Source organism: Drosophila hydei, unplaced genomic scaffold, assembly GCF_003285905.1.
Source record: "Drosophila hydei strain 15085-1641.00,03,60 unplaced genomic scaffold, DhydRS2 tig00008119-arrow-pilon, whole genome shotgun sequence".
NCBI classification, from domain to species: domain Eukaryota; kingdom Metazoa; phylum Arthropoda; class Insecta; order Diptera; family Drosophilidae; genus Drosophila; species Drosophila hydei.
Genome location: NW_022045830.1, coordinates 6,712,832 through 6,738,008, shown reverse-complemented (window position 1 = coordinate 6,738,008; position 25,177 = coordinate 6,712,832). Strand labels below are relative to the sequence as shown.

The window sequence follows — 25,177 nt, the reverse complement described above, 5'->3', positions numbered from 1 at the left end:
CTGTCAAATAGTACGTAAATATTTCATGATATACATAATTTGAAGATGTGTTTCTTTTCGGCAATCAAGCGGAGACCTAATCTCATCAGATCCATCGAAAGAATTTCCAAATCGGTAAGTTAATGCCGTGTCCTAGGCTCACTTAATACTACATTACCTCTTGCTACTCTTTTATTGTATATACTATATATATATATATAAGTGTACATATATATATATATATATATAGGTATAGGTGTATATAACTGACTATGTTATCTCATAATATGTGTATATATTGTAGGATTGTATTATAAATATACCATTTAATAAACTCTAGTTCACAAAAGTTCAGTTTGAATCCAAAAAATGCGTACAGTAAAAAGGTAAAAAGATTTCTCATGATTTTTTGGATACTCCGAAGTAAATACGAGGAGTTTATAGCACCATGCGAGTGAGTAGTGAGTATGAAATAGTCGAGTAGTCGAATAGTCATAGAATGTACATAGCTATAAATTGTTAAAACACAATTCACAATTCATGTGCCTAACTTAAGTTGAGTTTTGGTTAGATTTCAAGTTAGAGTAGGGCTGATTTCCGGCCTGCCTTGGGAGCCAGGACTAAAGTAAAAAAATATATAGATATATTGTAAGCACTACATTGAACATTCGAGATGAAAAACAAACTACTTGTGTGTAAACATAGTATTAACTATTTGCACATAATTAGGCTGTCAACAATTTCATATATATATATATATTTTTGTTTTTAGTTTTTTTTTAACCATATTTAAGTGTTTTATTTTTATTTTTATTTTTTTCGCTGGCATTGCTAACCAGCAACAATTACTTTCAGGAATCTTGTAAGTTTTTTTCATCTATAATATGCCACTAAATACCATTTATTTTATTTAAATTTTTTTGTTGCAATTTTTGCTGCTTATTGTTTGATTTTATATCATGTGATGTTGTTGATGTTGAGAAAATTGTAATGCCCACATTTAAATATATAAGTATCTCAATATTATATAATAGCAAACCGTTAAATCCCTGTGGGTACATTATCATCCAATTTCGCGCGTGTGTGTGTGTGTGTGAGTGTGTTTGTGTGTGTGTGTTTCGAAAACATTGAGTATAAAAGACAAGCGGTATTTAGGCAACGAGTGATTCAGCAATTTTCTTTTATCAAAAAACATTTCCTATAAATTTATTTTTTTTCGGTTTTTGTTTTTGTTTTAAGTATCATTCAACGTTATTTATTTGTATGCAAGTAGGTTTCTTCAATGTAAACTTACACAAAAAGCATTCATAAGATTCGTTTTTTTTTCTATATTAAATTTCATATTTTCATGATTTATAGTATATATATATATATATTTCCAACAAATTTTTAATTATAATCGAACGCCTTCAGGAGCTGCCTCATAGTATTCCATATATATAGATGCATGTATATAAATTGTGAATATAAAAGTTCCACAACAAATAGATTTTTAGCAACAAGGGGTTGGAGGGAGAGTGACATATAGATTGTATTTATATTGATTCGATTTCACAATGTATATATATATATATATAAATATTTATATATATATATTTTATTTTGTTTTTTTTTTGGCTGCTATTTACTCGAGTTTTGGTGGGTATCTAATGAAGTAGTTGGTATTATGAAGCTTAGCTGAGTTGGTTTATTTAGTTGCACTGTGCTTGCGATATGCTTGAAGTCTGGATTGATATAATATATGTATATGTATACGTTGATGTATATATGTTTCGTTTAGCGTTTGCTTAAGAGCTAGAGACAGTGTTGGAAAATGAAAACTGTTGTAGAAACGAAAACAAAAAGTTGCATTTACAAAAACATTGTTATTTGTATTTTTCGATTATGTTTTGATAGGTACTAGTACATATTATGTATTACATAGCTTAGAGTTTATGTCGGTTTAGTTATTATCGTAGATTTAATGCATACAGTATGCAAAATTGCAAATTCCATTTGTTTTTGGACAAAAAAACACACACAAATGATTCTAGGTTTTAGCCTATATAGATATATATAAATATATATATTTGCGTATATACACATATGTATATGTATATGGGCTAATTTGTCGACGTCTTCGACTCCATCATCGTCGTTTTACTGAGCAATCCACGTGTTTGCTATACAATTTGTAGTATCTTCTGGGATATGACCCTCTTATAATTAGTGCAATAATTTGATAACACTTTTGTTGTTAGTTGGTTTGTTGGTTTTTCGTATTTGAACATTGTGCTGCTTAAACTACATAAACAATACAGATACTTTGCAGCGTCATCTCTACTGCTAATGCTAATGCTGATGCCTGGCCATCAGTCAGACACAGCTTATGTCTGACTGCCATATATTCGAGTATTGGAAATCATTCTAAATCTTACTAACTTGCAAATCAAACTTCAATCATTCAATCAATCAATTGGTTTCGAATCGAATCATGAATTTCATTCAGGCTTAACTTTCTAGTAATGCTTGTCATCGTACCCTATTATGTAATACTTATTACATTATCAATACCATACAACACAATTCAAATTCAAATACAAATACAAATACAAATACAATTCAAATACAAATACAAATACAATTCAAATACAAATACAAATACAAATTACGTATTCGTATGCCATGGAGAAAACTTGTAACTGCCACATTATAGTGTATGTATATATGTGTTTGAGTTTGCCTGTGTGTGTGTGTGTGGGTGTGGCTAGGCAATAAATTACTACTGTGCAAATTGTGACGGGAACTGTGCCTATGGCAAAGTCGAACGTATGCCATCCAACGTGGAGCGTAGCACTAGGCTGCCTTCAACCCAGAAGTTGGGGCGATCTAGCATGTTCTGCCACAGAGAGAGCTCCTTGCCGGTAGCATCCATCCAGTCCACCTGACGTCCATAGCTGCGGCCTGTTGGGAGTAGAAACGTTAGCAAACACTGCTTGAAGTAACCGCTGTTGGCAGCTCTCACCTGTGCCCAGGGAGAAGCGTATGCCGCCCACAAACTCGTTGCTGGCCAAGCGATCGTGATCCCAAACGGTCAGCTCTAGAGCACGCTCCGACAAGTCTTTTTGGGAGACATCCTCGTAGACAAACGTATAATTCCAGCTGGGATGTAGAGTTCGCTTCACCACCGGCGTCTTCTGCTTGGAGCTGCGCGTGCGATCAGGTAGCAAGTAGCTGAAGGATACAAAGGTTTAGCACGAACTTCGGTTAATCTTCCTTGGGGCGCACTCACCTCTTGCAAAAGGCATCACAGGTGCCATTGGTCTTGATGGGACTTAAGTGCTTGGCCTCCTTGACCAGCACATGCAGCTGTCCGCCCTTGGCGCTGCGATCCGACTTGGAAGTCACAGATTTGATGCTGCCTCCAAACTTGCGCAGGTTCGAGGAGCTGCCTGTGAGGCTGGAGCCACGCGAGAATATCGAAGATTTTAGACTCTCTGGCGGAATGTATTTCAGGCCCACAACAATATCGCCGCGGTAGGTGGCAACATCATCAAATGGTTCGCTCTGCAGAAGGGAATCGTTTATAGTTGAGGCAATTTTACACACATGCGAGGTCCACTTACGCGTTCCTGCAGCAAATACCACTGCGACTGGGGATTGTCAAAGAGACGTCCTTGCAGATTGACGCTGACCTCGCCCAGGAAATCGTTGCGTCCAAACATATCCGAGTGCCATACGGTCAGCCAAAGAGTTTTCGACTCCAAGCTGGAAATGGACGTGTGGAAGCGCAGCGTCTCATCAAAGATGGGATTCAGAGTGTGCTTCTTGACTTTAGTCTTGCGCTTGCCAGCCTTCGACTTGTCGGGCAACAGATAAACCTGCAGAGAACACGAAACACAACAACTGGAGACTTTAGCTACTGCCGAAGGGATCTGCAGTTCTTTGAGTAGTTACCTTGACATAGGGATCGCTGCGATTGCGTTTGGCATCGACAGCAGCCAAATCCTTGCAACGCACCACGTGAATCTCCAAGGCGCCCAGCTTATAGTTGTACTGCATGCCGAACTCCACCTGGCCCTTGACCACTACAGTGCCATAGCGACCCTCGCCGGCGCCCGAATAAACGCTGGCCATGGACTCCGAGCGTACCTGTTCGAACAGAGAGTATTAGAGCTGCACAGGACTCTGGTTATAAAAACAGTTGTACTTACGCCCAGGGAACTGAGGCTGCTGCGATTCTGGTGCATGGCAACCAGGCGATCGATGTCCTCATCCGACTGTGGCGGCCATGTTTCGCTCGAGGCACGCGACTGTATCGGGCTGGAGGCGGCGGCATCCGGATTGCGTTGTCCAATAACCGGCGATTGGCTGAGCTCATCGGCAGCTGCTTTGGCTTCCTCTGCGGGTAAAAGAAATAAATGATATTTTAGACATTTCCTCAATTACATTTAACGAGCCAGTCAACGGACACACACACATTCCTATAAATAGTCGGACACACACACGCACACACTCAATATGCTTGATCTGAAAACGAAATAATGATTCATTGGAAAGCGAGCGTCAGTTGGTTGCATGCAACAGGCAGGTGGGGCAGGGAGATGAAGCTGTGCCGCCTACCTTGCACCTTCTGAAACGTCACATGGAGCGGCGTGCGGCGCTGCAAATTCAGCGACAGCCGCAGCCCAGCCTCAGCAGCGGCCATAGCAGTAGTAGCTGTGCCTGCACCTGGCAAGTCCTCCTCGAGCGTTTCAAGAAAACGATCCGAGTTGGAGCGCAGGCTGTCATCCCAGGTCCAAGCGCGACGCTTCATCTGCGCCAGGCAGATGGCTGGCTGCAACTGTTGCTGCTGCTGCTGCTGGGGTGGGGCACTGCTGCTGCGCTCTAGGCCAGCCGCTGCCGTCTCGTCTGTTGCCTGATTAAAGGCTGTCTCAGCCGTTTGCTCACTTTGCCTGCTGGCCACTGCCTCGCGCTGCTTCATCTCTAGTATATAGGCTGCGACCTTGGCATCAATGTCGTCCTCCTCCTCCTCGGAGTCATAGTGATAGCTGCCGATCCCCCTTCGACGATGACAACAATATTTTCCCCAACGCCACCACGAGCTCCACTTTGATTTTGTGGCACCGCCGCTGCGCCAATAGTTCTTGTAGCTGCGTTGGCGTCGCCGTCGCCTGCGCCAACGCCAGCACCAGCAGAGGCGCTGCCAACGCCGCTGTGTCTGGCCAGTGGGCGTGGCTTGGGCTTGGCTGCTGTTGCGCAAGCGATTGAGCGCAGCATATTGTATTTTGCCAGCAGCAGGATTGGTCTCCACGCCCGTTGCCGCCGACTTAATGGCTTTGCCATAGTTGTGCACACTCACAATGGCAGCTGTTGGCGGCTTCGATCTGGACGGTCGCACAAATTCATTGTAGCCGGTGGCATCTTTGGGAGTTGTATTGTTCCCCCGCTTGCCAATTAAACGCGTCACTTTTCTCATTATCGACGTTATGAGTTTTATAATTGAACGGATCGGCCATTAATTGATGACGATTTTGGGACCAACAAAAGTCTTTCGCCAACTTGTAGTATACCCTTTATACGACAAATTTACAGAATGAGCTCTAAAGCAGATGCAGGCAAGTCAGAGGAGTTCATTGGTGTTAATGACTAAACCTATCAAGCCATCTCTAGGCATCTATTGATATGGTTTATATACATACATGAGCTATTATGAAATTGAGTTAAAATTAAGTAAAAGACCTTGTTGGGGCGACTTCTGGCAGTGCAGGGTATTTGCCAGTCAGGCACTCTGGCCAAGCGTTGCTGCGCTTGTTTTTCTAGTTTTTGCCGCTCTCAAAAAGTTAATTGCATTTGGCAACAGCTGCTCAAATTGTCACATTTATAGACTCACAATGGGTTCTGATAACCAACTTTGCGCAGCGATAAGCAATCTGAAGCAAATAAATACAGTGTAAAGAAGGGGAACTGTGGAAATTTTGACACGTAATTTGGTTTAGAATTTTCAATGTGTGTTATCTGAAGCACGAATATGTTGTGGCTGGCCAACGACTGGGAAGTGAATTCAAGGTGTTCGCTTTAATTCAATTGAAATTACGGCAAATCGCACTTGAACTTGCCTCGGCCTTGAATTCTGCCCGCAATTAGATACCCTCACAGTCGGCTAATGGCCATAATTGGGCTGTGAAATGTTGAGAATTGAAGGCTTGGCGAAACAAACGACTTGCGAGCGAACAGCTAGAAAACTAGGTCACATAGCGCCTCGAAAATAAAAATATTTCGACTGGAATTATTCATATTTTCTATGGCTATAAACTTTTGTTGACTGACTGCTTGCTGTATGTATTAATTTTCCTTAATGCAGTCACGATTTGTTGACAATGTTTTCGCTTTAAACTTTTTGTATTTTATGGAACTTTTCATAATTTCCGCCAGCACGGCATACATAAGTGGGGCTAGCGCCAAAAGCGTTGGAAATCAACTTTAAATAAATAAGAAGAAACGAAAATAAGAAAATAAACAAAACAAAATTAAGCACTTTCACTTGGGCACTCGGCACAGCGAATTGTTGGACGTTACGACTTATGGAGTCAGTGCAGAGGTATTTGAAACTATGCGATTTCGATTCCGTTTCCGATTTCGGTTTCTGTTTCGGTTTCGGTGTCGGTTTATAGAGCGCGTCGCGATCAAGTGCCGTTAAGCGTGGCGTTATTACTGAGCTCCAAGCAGAAGAACTCGACCACAACTCGAGAAATTCTACGCAAATCTAAGTTTTATTCAATTATTGAAATATTGAACTTTTGCTGCCCAGAGGTCGCCATCTGTCGCAGCGCCAATGGAAGTGCAATTAACGAAATGATTCCCGATGCTGGCATCCAGCGGGTGCAACAGAGACAGTCATATTTGATCTGCTCGTAAGGTTAATTTGATTACAAGCGCCACAAGTAACGGGTGTGTCATGCGGCGACACAGGGTGTCCGCATAACGGCTGGCTGCAGGGTGCCTGGATATTTCCGCAACAATAATCTCTTAATTAGTATGAAATTGCTACTGGCATGCTTCACTTGCCATTTAAATATATATGTAAATAGTTTTAAGCGTTGCATTTAAAATGCCGGATGGCCAAACACTCTTCCGTGCACTGTGCACAGTGCACAGTGGTGCAGTCAACCAAGCACGAAACCCACTCGAAATTCTGTTGCTTGTGTTGTCTGTGGCTGTTGGCCGTTGGCCGTTGGTGTCAACGCGGGTTCAAAAACATTAATTATTGTATGCAAAAAAGCAAATAATCACATAGCAAACAGGAAATAAACCGGCAAAACACTTTATCAACGTCAAGAGCTTAAATGATATTGTACGCCGACATCAAGCGTACTTCAGTTTCGGCTTCAGCCCCAGCTGCAAATCCATCGAACCACTGGCCATGCGTATAGTTTTATTTATTTTCTGGTAATGTTGCCAAAACAAAAAACCAAAATGATTTGGTTACACAAAGCTGTTTAAACAACAAAACAATACAGCCAAAGCGCTATAGTTTATTTACGCTAGGGATGAGTGCGTGACAAGGCATGCACTGGATATTTAGACGATTATATTGTAAATAAATGTCGAGACAGCTGTGCAGGTAATACGATGACTACTCAGAATCCTTAAAGGCGAGCTCAGCGGGAGTTAGTCAATGACTAAGCCACGCAGCTAGCAATAAATCTGAGATACTATAAAGTTTAGCCTTGCTGTTACAACTGCAGCAAGCAGTCATGAGACAAAAGACATTTACTTAAAATTTAAGACCCGCAAAATTTAATTTGTCAATTTCTATTTCAAATATAATTCATAAGCTCGTTGAATTCTGTTAGGCTGCGTTATTTATGGACGGAATTTAAATTAATTTGTGTTGTATAACAGCATTTAGCATAATTATTCAAACGCTCTATTGTGTGCGTGGCAAAGCACTCACGCGCCCATCCCCAGGGGCCGAAAACAATTGAAGCAGAGTTCAAAGCCCCGCCTGCGCGCCTGACACAAGGTTCGGGTTGGAGTACAAGTTCGAGTTTCATTGACCAAGCCACAAAACAGCTTTATTTTTGGCCAACTAATAAATAGGTAAGACAGGCAACAGCAACAGCAGCAACAACAACGACAACGACAACATACGCCCCCATCAGGCGGAACTGGCAGTAGCAACAGTTGGCGCTGTGCGAAAATCGCTTTAACTTTAGCTGGCAGACTGCCAACAAGCCAAGCGCTTAATATGGATACAGTTAATTGACCTTGATTGAGTTGATTTTGGCCAAAAGAGCCGCGAGCCTATCTATAGTTGGCCAACAAATAAAAAAAATCATCAAATTCTTTGCTGAGAAGCGTCAGCAATGGGGAAGAGCAACAAAGATGATGAATACCTGTTCAAATAGAGGCCTAGAGCACAAATAATAATAAAAAGCTGACAAAGAAATTCTATTTTAGCCATGAATAAAATTCTTTTTACCAGAGCAGAAATACTCAAAATAGTTTTCCTTGTATTATTTCACTATTTTATATTGCCTATATAATTCGTGAATAGTTAAAGACAAAGTAATTAAACTTTTAACTGACTATTACTATTCCAGCTGCACATTAATTTTAATAGAGCTTTCTGGTAGTTTTTAAAACAGTTCTTAACTATGAATAAATCTAAAAAAATATATAAAAATAATATTGGTTTCCCTTGACAATTTTCTCGAGCAAACTTTATGATTTCGCTATTATAATTTATCAAATTAGCGAAATATATAATATATACGTAGTATAGTATATAGTATATAGTATTATATATAAAATATAATATTTAAAATATAATATATATTTAGCCAATAGCAACCGCCGAGTGTGTTACACATATCTAAGTTATACGACTCTTGGCAAAGGGCAAATGCATTCAAGCATTAGGTACAAAGCCATGTGTATAGTGTGTGTATATATAAACGATATTCAGCAGAACTATATAAAAATATACAGGTGCACGGTATAATGTTTTCGTAATATCATGATCACCTTCGGCGTTCATATTTTTCAAATTCCAAGAACATTTAAAGAGACTAGAACTGTATACAACTCTATGCACTCGCCACACTTAAACCAATTCGAGTTGTATTTCATTTGAAGTAAAAGGAAGAGAGTTTATAAAATCATTGGCAGTTGACACAAGAGCTTTCCCCCTGTGAACTCTGTTCAAATAAGTTTATTTATCATTGCTGAACCCCTTTCCCTTAAGCGGAATTTTCTCTGCTGAACGTGTCCGAATGTGGCGCCTCGTTGGCATTTCAGGCATGGCAGCACTTGGAGGCTAATCGCTATGTAAAAAGGCAAACATCTGAAAAATGCTAAGCATTTGAACCCAGTATGTGACCTTTATCCACGCGCGTGTGTCTGTGTGTGTGTTGTATCTGCCGGCTAGTTAAGCAAAGGCTTTGGTAAACTCACCCGCTGACATGTTCAGGCGTTTGCGCGCATCACGTTTGGAGTAGAGGAACTGCTGTAGACCGCCGCCGAGCTTTTTGCCGCAGCTGTTGGAGGAGCTGGCGGAGCCAACTCCTGCACCGCTGCTGTTGGCGGCCGCTGCACGTGCTGCCAGGCCCGGCGAGCGGTAACGTGCGCTCTTGGCGCTACCCGTGGACGAGGGCGTATAGTTGAGCGCGTTCTGCGATTTGGTGATGGGCGTGCTGGTAAAAGCGGCTCCCACCGATGCCACCGAGCTGGTGGGCAGGCGTGGCAGCGAATTGGTGCTGGCCACTGGCACGCTGCCTGCTAGGCTGCGTGGCAAGGTGGAGCGATTGGCACTGAACTGTGCGGATTGGTCCTCGTCGCTAGAGTCCGTCTCGTAGATGGCATCGGGCACACTGGACCGGCGCACATCCTTGGCGGAATCGGCGCAAGAGCTGGCCGATGATAGCCAAGGCTTGGCGGGCGATGCCTCTAGCTGATGATGATGGGCATCGCCGCCGCCAATGCTGCCGCAGGAGCGCACACGGTCCAGCTGCTCGCGGCTAAGGCTCTGCTGGTGCTGGCTGAACAGCAGGTCGCCTGCAGATCGGCGCTTTGCCACAGCCAAAGCGGACGCAGACGACGAGTTGTCCCTGTCTAACTGGCTCAGCTGGCTGAGCCTCGTTCTGGAGTCGCCATTAGCCAGTAATGCCGACTCAAAACTTCCGCGCCACGAGAAGCGCTCATAATCGCTGGCCACGCCGCATTCCTCCCCGGCGTTGTCGCCTGTTCCTGTGCTCGCGACTCCCGACTGCTGATGGCCCGTCGCATTGGCGGGCGTGTGTCCATGGAGCTGTGTATGCTGTCCGGAGTTGGCGGCGCCATCCAGCAGCAAATCATGCGAACGGCTGCGCAGCTTAAGCTGCTTTAGCGGCACCGCTTTCAGCTGCAACTGCTGCTCCACCTCGTCCTCTTCGTCCTCCGTTGTGGTGGCCGAGATTTTGGCTTGCACACGGCGACTGTGTCGCGCGGACATGGGCGTCTCATTGCCACTGCTCACCTCGTGCATCAGGGCCACCAGGCGGGTTCCTATGTGTTGCATGACCTTGGCAAACAGCTGCGGCGAGCGTTGCTCCGTGCTGGTTGTGGACAAGCGATCCTCATCTGGCTCCACTGGCTTGGCATTGGCATTTGGCGGTGCTTCGCTGGCTTCGCCCACTGCTACCTTGCTGAAGGAGGCCACCAGCTTTTGGTACACGAATGCCGTATCGCCATTCAACGCATGCGCCTCATCCAGCAAACCACCATCGCCTCGCACGCCCTCCTCATCCACCTCGAACTTGTTGATTATCTGCTGACAGCTGGCGGAGATTTGTGCCTTCAGCTGTCCCTTGTGCTCGGAACCCTCCAAGTCAGAGCTGGTATAGTCGGAGGAGTCATACGAATCCGACCAGGTATCTTCGCTGCTTAGATACTCGACTATCTCCCGCACCTGATCATCATTGATGCCCGGCACAGTCTTCATCAGGCGAGTCAGCTCGTTCTCAAAGTAGGCTAGCTGTGCTGGCCGAGACTTGGCCGACTTGCAGGCCAGCCGGCGCACTGAGCTGGGCGTGCTGCCGGCACTTGGGCTCTGCGACTGACTCTGTATCTGGCTCTGGGTCTGACTCTGATTCTGGTGTGCATTAGCTGTGGCCACGATGAGCGTCTTGAAGAACTGACGCATTTTGGTCATCATCAGGTTGGTCTCCTCGTCGGAGCTCCAATTGTTGAAGCTATCCTTGCGCACCAATATGGAACTGTTGTTGCCACCCACTACCGGTGGCTGCAATGTTATGCGGCGTGTTGCGTTGCTGACAGCACCTGCACTTGTGCTGGGCATCTCTGGTTTGGGCAAACTGAGTGCAGTTGCTGTGGCCAGCGGCTCACGGTCCTCGCTGATTTGGCCCAAAGCTGGCGTGGGCGATTTGCATGGTTCGCAATCCGGAGACTTCAATAGGTCGTCGTTGCTGCCCACAAAGCCGCTGTCGCGGCTGTGATGCTGTTGTTTCTTGGCCTGAGCTGTGTTTAGACTGTTTGCATGTGAGTCGCCTCCGATTCCGCCTCCAGCTCCAGTTGCGCACACATCTGCTGCCTCGTGCAGCTTCTTTTCGTCTAGGGAGTCGTGCCGCTTGCGCAGCTGCTTCTTGCGCTTTATGGTATCTGAGGAGCTGCCGTCGGAGGCGCGATCAACGGCGTTTGCCATGTGCACGACGGTATCATCGCAGCCGGTCTCCGATTCGGATGTGTCCTCCGCAGCTCCAGCTGCAGTTGGCGTGGCATCTAGTGCATCAGCCTCTGGCAGCAGCAGATTATCCAGCGAGGAGTTGTGACTACGCGGTGTGCCTCGTGCGCGCACTAGCCGCTTTCGCCGCTGACTGGGACTCGGATGTCCCTCGCTATCGCTGCCAACGCTGCCGCCGCTCTCGTCGCTTTCCGCCTGCTTCTCGCCGGAGCCGCTGAAACCCATGAACCCGGAAAGGAAATACTTTTCTAGACGCGATGATGCCAAATCTGCGGCGCTATTGGCGCCATCCAGCAACTGATCATCATTGGGCAGCGAGTCCAAACTCTCAGAGCACTCGGAACTGACCTCCGAGGCGGTGTCATCGCCGCGCGTGTCTATGGAGCTCATGACCTTGCCGTCGCCCAGGCCGAAGAAGAAATACTTCTCCAGTTCTGAGGCGCTAAGGCGATGATGGTGCTGCAGCGTGCGCATGCGTCGACGTTCCGCCAAGTCCTCCTCCTCTTCTTCCTGCTCCAGTTCGTTATCGGCCCGCATCGAGGCCACTTCGCTCTCCTCACAGCTCTCCTCGACAATGGTGTGCAGCGTAAAGTCAATGGCCGAACGATTATAGCCGCGTAGCTCCTCCTCACGATCCATGTACATGATGCGACCGCCGCCCAGCTCTCCATCCCCATCGGCATCCTCTGAATCGGTGGCTGTAGGCGTTGTCGTTGCATTGCTCAAGTTCTCATCATCCTCGTCGCCATCGCCACGTTGGCTCAGCTCTTCCACCCAGGAGTCGTCGTCGGCCAGGCCATCGTCCAGACTGAGCTTCGGCCTCACATTCGGCTCATTTAGGGAATCCACACTGTAAGAGTCACGCGACAATTCCCGTTCACTTGGTGTTGGCGTCACTGTCAACGGCTCCACTCTAAAATCGATGTCGTTGCTTAAGGCGCGCAGCGTAGCGTGTGACTCATTGCCAAAGTTCTGGCCAAAGCTGTTGCTGTTGCTGCTGCTGCTGCTGTTGTTGTTGTTGTTGCCAATCGCTGCCATTTCATAATCGTTGTCGCTACTCGTTGTTGCTGCTGCTGTTGGGCTTTCATTGTCTTTTGTAATCATCACTAAGCTGCGATATTTAGCTGAAAGTGAATTCTTAGGTGCAGCATTTGTTGTTGTTGCTGTAGTTGTGTCTGTTGTTGCTGCTGCTGTTGCTGCAGCTGCAGTTACACTTGGCTCTTTGTTGATTTGCAGTTCTTGATGACTGCCAAATATTTTGTCGTATTCGTTTTCACAACTTTCAAACACACGCGACGCTGCTTCATTCACATTCACATTCACATTAACATTCACTACGTCACAGTTACTGTTGCTGCTGCTGCTGCTGCTGCTATGTTGGCCAACAACAAGAGCAGCTTTGTTGTTGCTTTCTGTCTTTTTTGCTGCGAAATCGCCGTCATTATGACCAACGTCGTCGATGTTGTTGTTGTTACTACTGCTATTATTATTGTTAATGCTGTTGTTGTTGTTAGTGTACAACGTTAGGCGCGCGTTTGGCTCTTCAACCGCAACGTTTAACATTTCATTTTCGACTGACTCCGCTGCCGCTGTCGCCGCCGTTTCCAATGCCGACTGCGACTTCACTTCGGCTGCGCAATCGGCTAAATGAGCAACAGGTAGCGCACTCTCTTTATGCTCAGCAGCTGTCGCTCTCGCAGCTACCTGCTGCGGCTGCTGCTGATGTTGTTGTTGTTGTCGCTGCTGTTGTGCTTCAGGTGCTTTACTCGTTCTGGCGAGAGAGTGAGAGTTGAACGAGTCCAACCAATCGTCGTTTATTTTGCATGCTTCGCTGAGTATACCGCCGCCCGCAGCGTCTCCCGCTGCCGTGGCCTGGGTTTGCACAGCTGTTCGCTCAGCGATAGTCGTTGCTGTTGTTGTTTGCTTGGCTGCTACTTTATTATCGCTGTTTGCTTTTACCTGCTGCTGGCATGAAAACCCAAGAGTCGCTGCCTCTGCCTCTGTTGTCTCTGCTTCTTGTGCTTGCGCCTCTGCTTCTTCGTTTACATGTTTACCCTCGCCGTTGTTTGGCTCGCTTTGTTTCGCTGCTTCGCTTTCGTCATTAGAATTTACATTTACGCTTTTCTGAGAATGGCAACTGGTCAACGCGAGGGTTGCCGCCGTTTGCGCCGCCCCCTGCTTCTGCCCGCTGTGTGCATTACCTGAACACCCTTCGTTGAGCATTTGATTGCTGCACTCGCTTGGCTTCTGTGCTGTGTGGGCGGCAGCCGCAGCAGTGCTGTGCAGATGATCCTCATTGATTTCGGCCACGCCGCGTCGCAGTCGCTGCAATTTCAGCTCCAACTGGGAGTTCTGCTTGTGCAGCGCCAGCAAACGATTCACATCGTTGGAAATGCTATGCAGCTCATCGCAGGCAGCCAGGACGGCGCTTAATTCGAATGGCTGCTCAATGTTGCGCTCTGATTGCTCCTGTTGTTGCTGCGGCTCCTGCTCCTCCTCGACGTCTGGCAGTGCACGCATCCCATGCAAGACAACGCCGCCGGCATTGGCGTCGTCGTCGGTGCAGCCGCCCACAACAACTATGCAGTTGGCAAGCTCATCGCTTGAGTTGGCAATGCGGCGTTCACTTTCATCATCATCATCATCGTCGTCGCTGGCATCACGTGCTGCTGCTGCCGCAGCAACTGGCAGCTGCTCCTCCTCTGGGGGAACCGCCTCCTCCTCAACCAACGCCTTCACATAGTTAAGCACAATGCCGCAATCGGTGCGCTCTGTGTCCGTATCGTTATCGGACGAATCTTCAAGATTCGCATCCGAGGAGGACAACGAATCACCCTCGGTGGATGAGCTGCGTCTGGCACGTGCGGCATGGCCCACCTGTCGATTGACCACGAACACCTTGTTAAAACGCCTGCGCTTGGGCCGCCGATCTGCCACGGTGCCGGTGTCATCTGAGTCACACGACTCGGAGCTTGAGCTGCTGTCGCTGCTGGAATCACTGCTGCTGCTACTGCCCTCGGTGGTGCTGTGGTGCACCATTTGCATGGGCACTGCAGCCGCTTGTGGCTCCAGCTGCTGCTCTTCCTCCACCTCTGCCTGCATGGCCAAAGCAACATCATAGCTGCGCTCAACCAATTTGCGTGGGCTGCGCTCATCTTCAGCTTCGGCATCACTGTTGCTGCTGCTGTTGCTGTTGCTGCTGTTGGCGGCGTAGCTTTCGCTGCGCAAATAGCCAAATGCCGCCGACTCACTTGGCTCGGTCTCGGACATATTTGTGGGCTTTGTGTCTATAAACCTATGCGAGGACAACACTGAGCAGCTGCTCAAATTCTTTGCTAGTTGCGACTCTAGTGGTTGCTGCTGCAATTGTTGCTCTCTAGGCGCAACGGCGGCAACAATCTCAACATTTTCGACTGCAACTTGCCCGTCGCTGAAACGAGTTATTACCGCAGGAGTTGCCGCACTCAATGTGGCTCCGGTTGCTGTAGTTGTTGTTGTTGCTGGTACTTGATTTTTATGTATATTTGTTTCGTCTGCTGCCTCCGCTGCTTCGTCGTCACCGTCCCCGTCGCCGTCGTCGGCGTTGTGGTTGTTACTCGCCAGGTAGGTTTGTCTTTCTGTTTCTGTGTTTTCTGTTAGTGTTTGCGTTTGTGTGTCTGGTGCTTGTGCTGCTGTTGTTGCTGTTGTTGCTGTTGTTGCTGCTGCTGCTGTCGCTGGTCTGTTATTTTGCACAGTTTCGCATAGATTTTGGCATTTATTTGGCAGCTCGACTGTCAATGTTGCTGCTGGCATTGCCTCGCTTTTATCAACATCAACATGTGCGCTAAATTTAACGCTGTTGCTGGCGTCGCATTCGCAGTCGAAATCGTTGCTTCTTTTATCATTCGCATTACACAATCTCAGTGCTGTTGTGGGCGTTGCGGCGACGTCAACATCGGCATCGACATCAGCATCGGCACAGAGCGAGCGTCGCGTTTGTTGTTGTTCACTCGACGGCGTGCGCGGCAATACTAAACCTAAACTTGTTGGAGCTGGCTTGAAATCCATTTGGCTGGCCAGTGGCTGTTGTTGTTGTTGTTGCTGTTGCTGTTGCTGTTGCTGTTGCTGTTGTTGCTGTTTCTGCTGCTGGTGATGTTGTTGTTGTGCCAGACACAGACAGCCGGCTAATGTTTCCAGGCTACGACCTGCTGTGCCGTAGCCGGACGTTGTTGATGAAGACGTGGACGCAGTGGAGCAGAGCGACTGCGTCATCAGCGAGCCCAGCGAGGCGCTCAGCTCCGGCGCCGAGGACTTGAAGCCACCACCCAATTGACGTGTTGTTGTTGGCAATTGCTGATAGCTCTTGGTTGTTGCCGGCGGTGTTGCATCAAACATGTTGCTCGCCGCGGCGAATTGCTGCGAGTAAGCGACCATGGCCGCTGCAGCGGCAGCTGCGGCTGCTGCCTGCTGTTGCTGTTGTTGTTGCTGCTGCTGCTGTTGTTGTTGCGGCGAGTTTGGTGTGGAGGAGGCGGCTGCTGCCGCCTGCCACAGCTGCTGCAGTGAGGCAGCCAAGTGCTCGTCCTGCTCCAGCAGCGGTGCACCCGAATGCTCCAGCTGCCAGTTATGATAGGCGGCCATTGGCACGGGTATGGGCACCGGCACGGGTATGGGCACATATTGGGGCTGTTGGGCGGCTGTGGCTCCACTGCAGCCGCTACATCTGCTGGGCGCGTGGCTGTGGTGGTGGTGCTGGTAGTGGTGGTGGCTCTTGAGGAAGCGCGTCTTGATGCGCGCCTTCATGCTGAGCGGCAGTGAAGGTGTCGGTGGGGTGTGATTCTGATCGGAGCTGGTCTGGGAGCTGCTCTCGGCCTGCATGTGCAACTCCTCGTCGGTGCCAGTGTCGCTCTCGCGTATCTTGGAGCAGTAGCTACGTAGCAGCTGCTGCCTACGCTGCAGCAGGGGTGAATCGCTGTCGCTGGAGCGACGGCGTAGACGAGGCGGTGGCGTAGGCGTTGTAGACGTCATAGAGCCGGCGTAAGCAATCATTGTGGTCGTTGTTGTTGTGGTGGCTGCAATCATCGATGGTTCAAAGTAATCCCAGTCGCAGTCCTCCACATTGCTCACAATGCTGTGACATTGGTGTGTGGATGTGCAGGAGGAACTCGATGCTGTATCCGTATCGTTGTCGTCCTCCTCCTCCTCTTCCTCCTCCTTGCATGACGATGACGAGTCCGAGTTTAGAAATACAAGCTTGAACTCATCCGCTTCGACACTGTACTGCGACTGAGCCGACGTACCCGCGGTGCTGCACCTGAACTCCAACTCCGACGACGACGAGGTTTCCATGGCATCGCCGTTGCTGTCACCGGAAGCGCCAGCTGCCAGCTGCGAGCCTGTGAATTAATAGGGTGGGTTTTTTGGTTGTTTCTTTCGATTTTCGACGCAATGGGTTCGACGTTGACCAACACCACAAAATGACAATGGAAAATACTGGTTTGATACAGGTGAAATACGGGTTTTTTGTTAGCATGTTTAATGGTTTTTAGCACGGGTAACTAATGCACCATCACCACCACCAACACCACCATAGACATTAGTATGGGTTAAGTGGTTGGTAGACTATGTTTTATATTAGGTTAGACTATATTCAGGTTCTTGTTATATACTTCAACGTATTTAAATACTTTACGCTTAACACCATTAGATACTAATACAGATACTTATAAATATTTTTACAGTTTGTATATTAAAGTATAGTATGGAGTGTATTCACATGTTTTTCCGTTTTCAGCCCATTTACGGTCAATTAGTTTTTGCTTCAAGTTTTCGTTGAATATGGGGTATATTAGGAAATAATGATTGCTCAACGGAAAGAGTATCAAATTACTAAGAAAGCAGCGCAAGACACTTCTGTTTAACGCTTCATCACCAGCCGGAGCTGATGATTGATTGTCTAATCGTGTGTGTATTAAAGCCAACCCCTCTTATTTAATGGCGCCTATTTCGCACCTAAGCCAATATTTATAATAATCTTAAGGAAATGCCTTTCATATTTGACTTTTCCTTTTCGCCATTTCACATAGTGTGCCAAGTGCCTTTGTTTGTCTTCGACTTTCTATAGCCGAGGCAGCTGAAACATGCCCATAAGTATTTGCGTTGCGTTCTCATCTTTAATACTCGAGCCGAGAAATATCTATCGTAGATTTGGCAAAATGCTTTTAAGGCATCTTCCTCTAGCTCGTACGATGGCTTTATTGTGTTTGCGCAAACAATACGTTGGGAAATGCATGCATGTTGCACAAGCCTGTGGCAGAAACAAAGCAAATATTTGGGCAACGTTCGCTTTGCCTTGTTTTGAAAAGTGGTTTCCCCTCGTTCGCATACTGTGTGCCTATCGCAACTCACAGACACCTACACACAGGTGAACGCAATAAGATTAACGGTACACTTTTGACAGCTAGCCCCAAGAATGGGCATAGCCCGTGTTCACTACGAAACCGTGAGCCACAATATCCTGATTGTAGTTCTCGAATAAATTCGAGAACGTTGTGGCGACGACCCGTGAATCGCAAACAAACAGCAAATTAAAACAAAACAAAGGTCGCCAAAAGCGTTGCGGCAAAAAAAAAAGCTTCTATTGTTCAAAAATACACACACACGCGTGTATGTGTTTTTTAGTTGTGGGCGATTTATGAATTCGCTGCCATTTTCAGGTCCTCAATGTTACACTCAAAAAAATTATAACACAATTATGTTATGTAGAAATTCAAAGAAAATTGATCACTCAAATTAGTCAGAAGATTAAGTAATTTGTATTTTAGCTTTGGTAATAAGTTCATAATTTGAAAATTTAATATTTGCTTAAAAAAATCTATTACAATTTATTGCAATTAACATTTTTGTAATAGAGTTATTTTCTTTGTAATAAATTGATATTTTTGCATTTTTATACAAACTTAAATTTGAAATATATATTATAATATTATATGAAGCTTAAACTTGAAATATTTCTTTAATGTGAGATGACGAAAATCTAAACTAATTTACGAAAAGCAAAACCTATACAAAGCCATAAAAACTTGAGAACCATACCTGGCACTCATCAAATCATAGCTGCTATATCATTCCCATCATTAAGTGAAACAAAAATTTCGCAACTGCACGAATCGAATCACTCTAAAATATGATTGCAAACTAGAAAATATTCGTACTAAAAATAACATTGCCATAATGGATACATCCTAGAAACATTTGTGAATACTATTCAATTTCTTTAAAAAAAAAAACATAGCATACTTTTAGGCGGCTTCGAAAATAGTTCCGCGAAAATTATTTGGAGCTCCTCTGTATTACACTTAAAAACATTTTCTATGTTTAGCCATATCAAAATATAGCACATCAGCGAACATTCCAAGAGCACTGTTATCCTACAGTGCGTTGTAAATATTTCCAACTTAAATTGTATTTTTTTTGCAAAAGCTGAAAAATTCTTATATATAATTACAGCCAACTACTTAAGAGCACGCATAAAGCCAATGAGCGGGTAAAAGTGAGTGATAAAGGCAATAATGACCCACATCAAGTGCAGGTCTTCCCCATAGCCGCCCACCGCGCCACGTAATTAATTTGTGCGTAAAATTAGACGTAAAGTGAAACCCGGCGAAAACTTGGGTTAGACACAGGTCACCAGCACCGAGCAAATTATGCAACACACACACATACACATCCAGACACACGAACTACATAATTTAATAATAGTTACTGGAGAAGCTGGTCATTAGCACTCACCTTCTTCGGCGGCCTTCTCCTTTTCCTTCTCCTTGCGCCGCTGCAGCACAACCTTCTTAAAGACAACGGCTGCTGCTTCCACTGCATTCTGAAGCTCCTGCTCACCCAAGGTGCTGGTGTGCTGGAAGGGGTTTTAAACATCAATTGTAGCTCTGAGTAGGGGGACAATGGCTGGTTTGGGGCACACTTACTGCTGCGGCACCTGCTGTGTCATTGGCCTCATTGTTGGCAGCGCTGGGGTCTGTCTCAGTCGCCTTGGCTACGGCCAGTTCATCCTCCTTGGCTGGGACTGTGTTAACGGGAATTGTCGTTTTTTTCATGCGATTGGATAAGTCAGAGTTCTGGTGCTTAAGCAGTTCATGGAAGGAGTAGTGATGCTGTGGTACTCTACCTATATAATGGTTAATGTGACAACAGGGAGGGGAGGGTGCACAAATTTAATAAATCGGGTGATTGCAACTAACTACAGCTAACAAGCTACAGGTTTCTACTGCTGTGCGGGTGCACAAAGCAACTACTAGAAATCGTTAGCTTCCACTTACCCTCCTCGCCGCGGCTGTTGCGACGACGGGCCTGCGGTATCTTTGTGGCGCCACCGCGCGTCTTGTCCAGTATATCGGCCAGGGGTCGCGGACTCGGTATTTTTGAGGCTTCCGTTTTCTTTGGTGGCTGCAAAAAGTTGAAGTTAATTAGTGCGCTAATTCCACAAAGGCAAAGTTAATCCTCCTACCGTTGAGTCCTTTTCGGGATGAGAAAAGGAGCGCCGCGTAACGGGCTTGGGCGCCGTTTTGGCGCCTGAATCCTCTGACACGGAACGCATCTGCTCTGGCTTTCGACGATCTGTATTGGTCTCCGTTGCGGACACTAGGGCACCCACTGCGGCACTCGTGATAGTTGGGGCTGCAGAAACAGCTGCTGCAGCTGCCGTTCCTTCGGATAGTCCCGCTGCGTATTCCTCCTGGGGCTGTGGCAACTCCCTCGACTGTCGCCGTCGCATGCGATTGTGCATGAGTGGAGTGCGTGGCAGCACTGCACCGCTGTGCGTCGCATGAATGTCGGCATAAAAGCCGGGCATGGGAGCTCCAGCACCGTAACCACCATCTCCGCCGGTGACCACATTCTCGGAACCGTATATAGGCCGCGGTAGCGTTGGCTTGTAGGCGGCATCATCGGTTCCATCGTTGTAGATGATGCGCGGCTCGCTGCTGAAGCCTGCATTGTAGTTCTTCTCGTACTGCACCTCATCGGACTCCAGGAAGCTGGTGGTGCTGTTGCCAAAATAGTCCACGTACTCCGGCCGGGTTTCCAGTTCCTCGCTGACATCGGGAAACTGACAGAACTGTTGCTTAGCTTCGCCAAAGGTGCGTGAGCCGTGATCCTGCTCCTTAAGGCAGTCTTGCCGCACCAGACGACTGGGCGAGCGACTCTGTGAGCGTTGCGTCGTGGGTATTTCCGGCAGCAAGCGACGACTCTCCACATGGGACTTGGTGCTGTTCGAGTACTCCTCGTTGCTGTGGCTGCGCACCTTGATCATCTTGGAGTGCGGATCACGTGAATGGTGTATATTGACGCTCTGGCTGCTCGAGTACTGCTCGCCCGCGGCGCTAGCCACGCTGCCGCCGCTGCCGAGGTCAACCCCGCCCACAGTGGGCACGTTCTGCTGTGAGAGAAACTGGCGAGGATTCTGCACGCTGGGAAACAGAAAGTTCTGTTTGGCTCTCGGCGAGATGGGCATAAATTTAGCCGGTGGCGTCTGGTGCACTGTGAGCGTGTTGCCGCTGTTGAACGCTTCCGGATTTGGCAGCGTCTGTTGCCGCGTGAATTCCGGCGAACGTCGGAACTGCGGCGACGTCTGGCGCTTGGGTGGCGATGTGGGCAGCAGCTTGACATGCTGATCGGGATTGGGCAATGTGGCCTGGCGCATCATGCGCGGCTTACCAAATGTCTGGCTGTAGTCCATCTCATCGCTGGCCATGCTAGATGCCTGCGACTCGTAGTTCAGTGGTGGCGCAGCTGCCGCTGTGACGACCGATGAGGACTGGTTGGTCGGAGCTGCCAGATTGGCCGTGTTGGGCAGCAGCTTGGTGCGATGATAATTGCTGCTTGGCGGCTCCGGGAATGATGTCTGCCGTGTGAAGGGCGGATAACGCTGCTCGCCTGGCGAGCGTTCCGGCGATCGGCTGTAGACTCGATTCGGTGAGGTGGACATGTATATGCTGGGCGGCGGCTGGCATGGATTCGCTGGCAGCGTCGACTGACGGCGCACCTGCAGTCGGTGGCTGTGCGTGGGTGGACTCGCAGCAACCTCCAGTTGCGGCTGCTGCTGCTGTATCTGGATCTGACTGTAATTATCGCAGTCGGGTGCGATGTTCATGTGGATGATGTCGTCGCTGTTGTAGGCGCTCGGATAGAGCGGACTTTTCTGCAGCTGATGTGGCGAGGTGGGCGCGGTCAAATTGGCCGAGTTGTAATTAGCCAAATTGGCACCGCTGCCGCTTAGATTCGGATCGTTATTCAATGTGCTGGGTAGTGTGGATTGACGTAAGACTCGACGCCCCAACTGCCACTTGCTGCCAGTGATGGGCGTGGCACTGCCGCTATTATAATTGATGATGTGTGCCTGGCGTGGCTGCGGGGGCGCCTGATGCTGATGTTGTTGCTGCTGCAGTGGCAGTTGCTGCTGATGCTGTTGCTGCATCTGCTGATGCAGCGTGTGCTGATGCAATGTGGGATAGCTGCCCGCCGATTTGGCCTCAATTAAATGCTGTTGCTGTGGATATAAATTGTCGGTGACAGGCTGCTGGGCATTCGGATTATTCGGATCGTCCTCGGGATCTGTAAGTGGGCATAGTTCACAAATAAGTAGCAGCCAATTGAGCTTAATGCAGTTAACTTACTTGAGATGGTCCAAGAACGACGTATGCTTTTCCGTAGCACGTCGCTGGTGCTGAGATGATCGACAGCCTCGCAGGACGCGTAGGCTTCCTTCAGCCACTCACCGCTGGCAGCTTGTAACTCCCTGCAAGAGCAACAACAAGACCAATTCCATTTAAGAAACCAAAATACATCCGTTAACATCGCACAATGTTTATACGTCTGCCTGTGTCAGCCACAGCCAACAAACTGACTGAGTGTCTGGCAAAAGCAAGAACAAAAGTTGCTAAAATAAAACAACTGCGAGTCAAAAAAGAGTGCCTGACTTTTAGATACCCTAGCTCAGTTTTATGTTTATTTACAATGTGTGGTGCATGAAGAATAGGAGAATTGTCATATAACATTTGGTGTGTGGTCCGTAGGCTTCTATCGAATTGGGGCAGAAAGACGATCCAAACAACCAACTAAATTAGTATACCTCTAATTGTATTTACTTTAAATGAGTACAGGGTATAATACTGAACAAGACACCAACATGACGCAACACTGTAATGACTATACAAGGCGGGTGGCTGCTCCGCTGAGGGCGCAGTCACTCGGAGACTGTCAGGCAAACGCCTGACTTTATGAACAAATTCCAATCAAAGACGCAGCCACTGACAAAGTTATCAATATATATAGATATATATATGTATATATAAAGTACGTGTATAGTAAAGCATGCGATATGTGTGCCTGGGCAACGCCTTCGTCAAAGCAAATGGGGGCGTGGTGCACATCTCGACACACAGCAGCTGCAATTGCTGGCTGCGTTGACAGCTGGCTGCCATTTGGGAGGCGTCAATCTGGCTGACACCTGTGGGCGTTGCCAGCATCTTGGCGAATTCTCAGCATGGAGCAGAGCTCCAAAAATTTACATACTAGTTGCCCTGCAGCTGCTGCTGCTGCTGCTCTTACTGCGTTGGCCAACATTTAATTAGTTCAGAGTCTTGCGTCTGGCCTTGTTTATTCTGCTGTTGTTTTAACGACTTTTTCGGGGCTTGGCAATTAACACTGAACTTTGGGAGCGTGTGGGTCGTTCGCCAGCATCATCACCAACTCGCACAGACTTCAACACTTATTTCTACATTACAATTTTTTGTAGTTTACAAGTGTTGAACTCTATGCAACAGGGCGTATGTGTAATATTTGTTTATTTATTTTTTTTTGCAAAACTTTATTAAAGCTATCCGAAACTAATCATCATTTAATGTCGCCCACAATTTATAATTTTAAATATTTGTTGGTCTTGAATATAATAAATTAATTATATCGCCCCCAAGGCACTTCAGTTCATAAATATTTTTTTTTAGAAATTGTCAATGTCAACAAATGTCTGCTTGATAAAATTCATATTTCAACGCAAGCAAAAAGAGAAGCATTATTTTATTTACAGCTAATTTAGCTGACGGGCTCATTGTTTTCATTTAATTAATTTCAATTAACAAATTACTTTTACAATTTACAAAAGTAAATAAAAAAACCTATTCGAAATGCTTATACCTTACAGTATATTTCCCCACAGTATATTTCCCCTTCTTTTCTAAATGAGATAATAAAATTTTATTTTCTTTTAATAGATGAATCAAGTAAAGCTTTAAAGACTAAGCAACACAATTTTATTTGTGAACCCTTTTCAGCATTTTGAGTTTTGTTTGACATTTTACTATGGATGGGCTTACACTAGAGAAACGCTTACAAATTGTTGAAATTTTGATCAAAATAATTCGTCCCCTTTATGGCGTACATAATGATGAAGCCTATTTTTAGTTGAATGGCTACGTAAATAAACAGAATTGTCACATTTGGAGTAAGGATAATCCATAAGCTTTTGTCGAAGTAGAAAATTTCTATTTGGTGCTGAGGGCTGTCTTCAAAAACAATGACTGTCATAATGATGATAATTAAATATTAATGGCATAAGATTTGCATTTATTAATATTATTATTTAATATATCAAATTTTATGGCTATTGGAAATATATTTTCTTATTTTATTATCACTTAAAGTTGGAACTCTAAAAAACTCTAAAAAATACAACTTGTATTTGAGTCTATGAAGCACTTCATATGATTTGACAGTTTCTGGCAATTCTTTGATAACAACTTAAGACTTCTGTTTTTTATGCAACAGTTTTTCCTGAATATTGACCTTGAATTAAGGATTATTCTGTAATGCTTATCTGACGAGCTTAAGCATTTTCGTTTGCTTACGAGGCTGTCAAGGCAAAAAATGAAACCGAAAATGCAACTAAGAAAAGTGCTTTTGTTGCAGCAGATGACAGTTGCAACATTGCTGCAGCAATGCAAGCAAATGAAAATTGAAAATCAAATGTTGTTGTGAGCCCTACGCAGAACAAAGGCATTCTAAATGTCGCATTTGATTACAAAGTGATCAAAAATGCAATGCAATCGAAACGTATAAAATGAAAGCGAATGAAAGCAATTCGCAAACCCTCTCACAAACAAAAACACACGTAGATTTCGAGCTGCAACAAGAGCAGCCAAAAATACAGCTGAACTATCACAAAATGTCGCCTCATAAATTATGCATCGCATCAGCTGTCAGTTGGGCTATCGGTGAACCTTTTGGGTAACTTGGGTGTCCGCATGCAAAGCCATTTTATGGAATTTTGTCTCTGTACGCATCGTGTGACAGTTTCAGAATGAACCGCACACAATTCGATTGCAACAATGAAACTTCACAGTTAGCTTCACGTATTTACAGTGAAAGCAAAAAGGGAACTTGTCAGAATATCCCAGAGTAGATATGTTTGACAGTGTATACCCTGTCAAG

At 46.3% G+C, this 25,177-nt stretch overlaps 1 protein-coding gene across 7 annotated transcripts in view; it reads right to left on the bottom strand.

The window, feature by feature from the left end:
• Positions 1-2,589: 2,589 nt before the first annotated feature.
• LOC111602008 (synaptotagmin-like protein 4) overlaps positions 2,590-25,177 on the bottom strand; it is a 51,234-nt gene continuing 28,646 nt past the window's right edge. For 3 of the 7 annotated variants that reach the window (XM_023318898.2, XM_030224859.1, XM_023318900.2), the window contains 12 exons: positions 22,366-22,487; positions 20,199-22,303; positions 20,011-20,137; positions 19,660-19,859; positions 19,469-19,589; positions 9,418-17,073; positions 4,173-4,360; positions 3,916-4,110; positions 3,585-3,839; positions 3,251-3,525; positions 2,984-3,192; positions 2,591-2,922 (listed from right to left, as the gene is read on the bottom strand). In XM_023318898.2, coding sequence (XP_023174666.2) covers positions 2,771-2,922; positions 2,984-3,192; positions 3,251-3,525; positions 3,585-3,839; positions 3,916-4,110; positions 4,173-4,360; positions 9,418-17,073; positions 19,469-19,589; positions 19,660-19,859; positions 20,011-20,137; positions 20,199-22,303; positions 22,366-22,487 — 11,605 coding nt within the window. In that variant the 3' untranslated portion in view covers positions 2,591-2,770. Of the gene's footprint in view, positions 2,923-2,983; positions 3,193-3,250; positions 3,526-3,584; positions 3,840-3,915; positions 4,111-4,172; positions 4,361-4,581; positions 5,572-9,417; positions 17,074-19,468; positions 19,590-19,659; positions 19,860-20,010; positions 20,138-20,198; positions 22,304-22,365; positions 22,488-25,177 lie in introns of those variants that run through there. The other 4 variants (XM_023318899.2, XM_023318901.2, XM_023318902.2 and 1 more) reach the window with 4 other exon arrangements.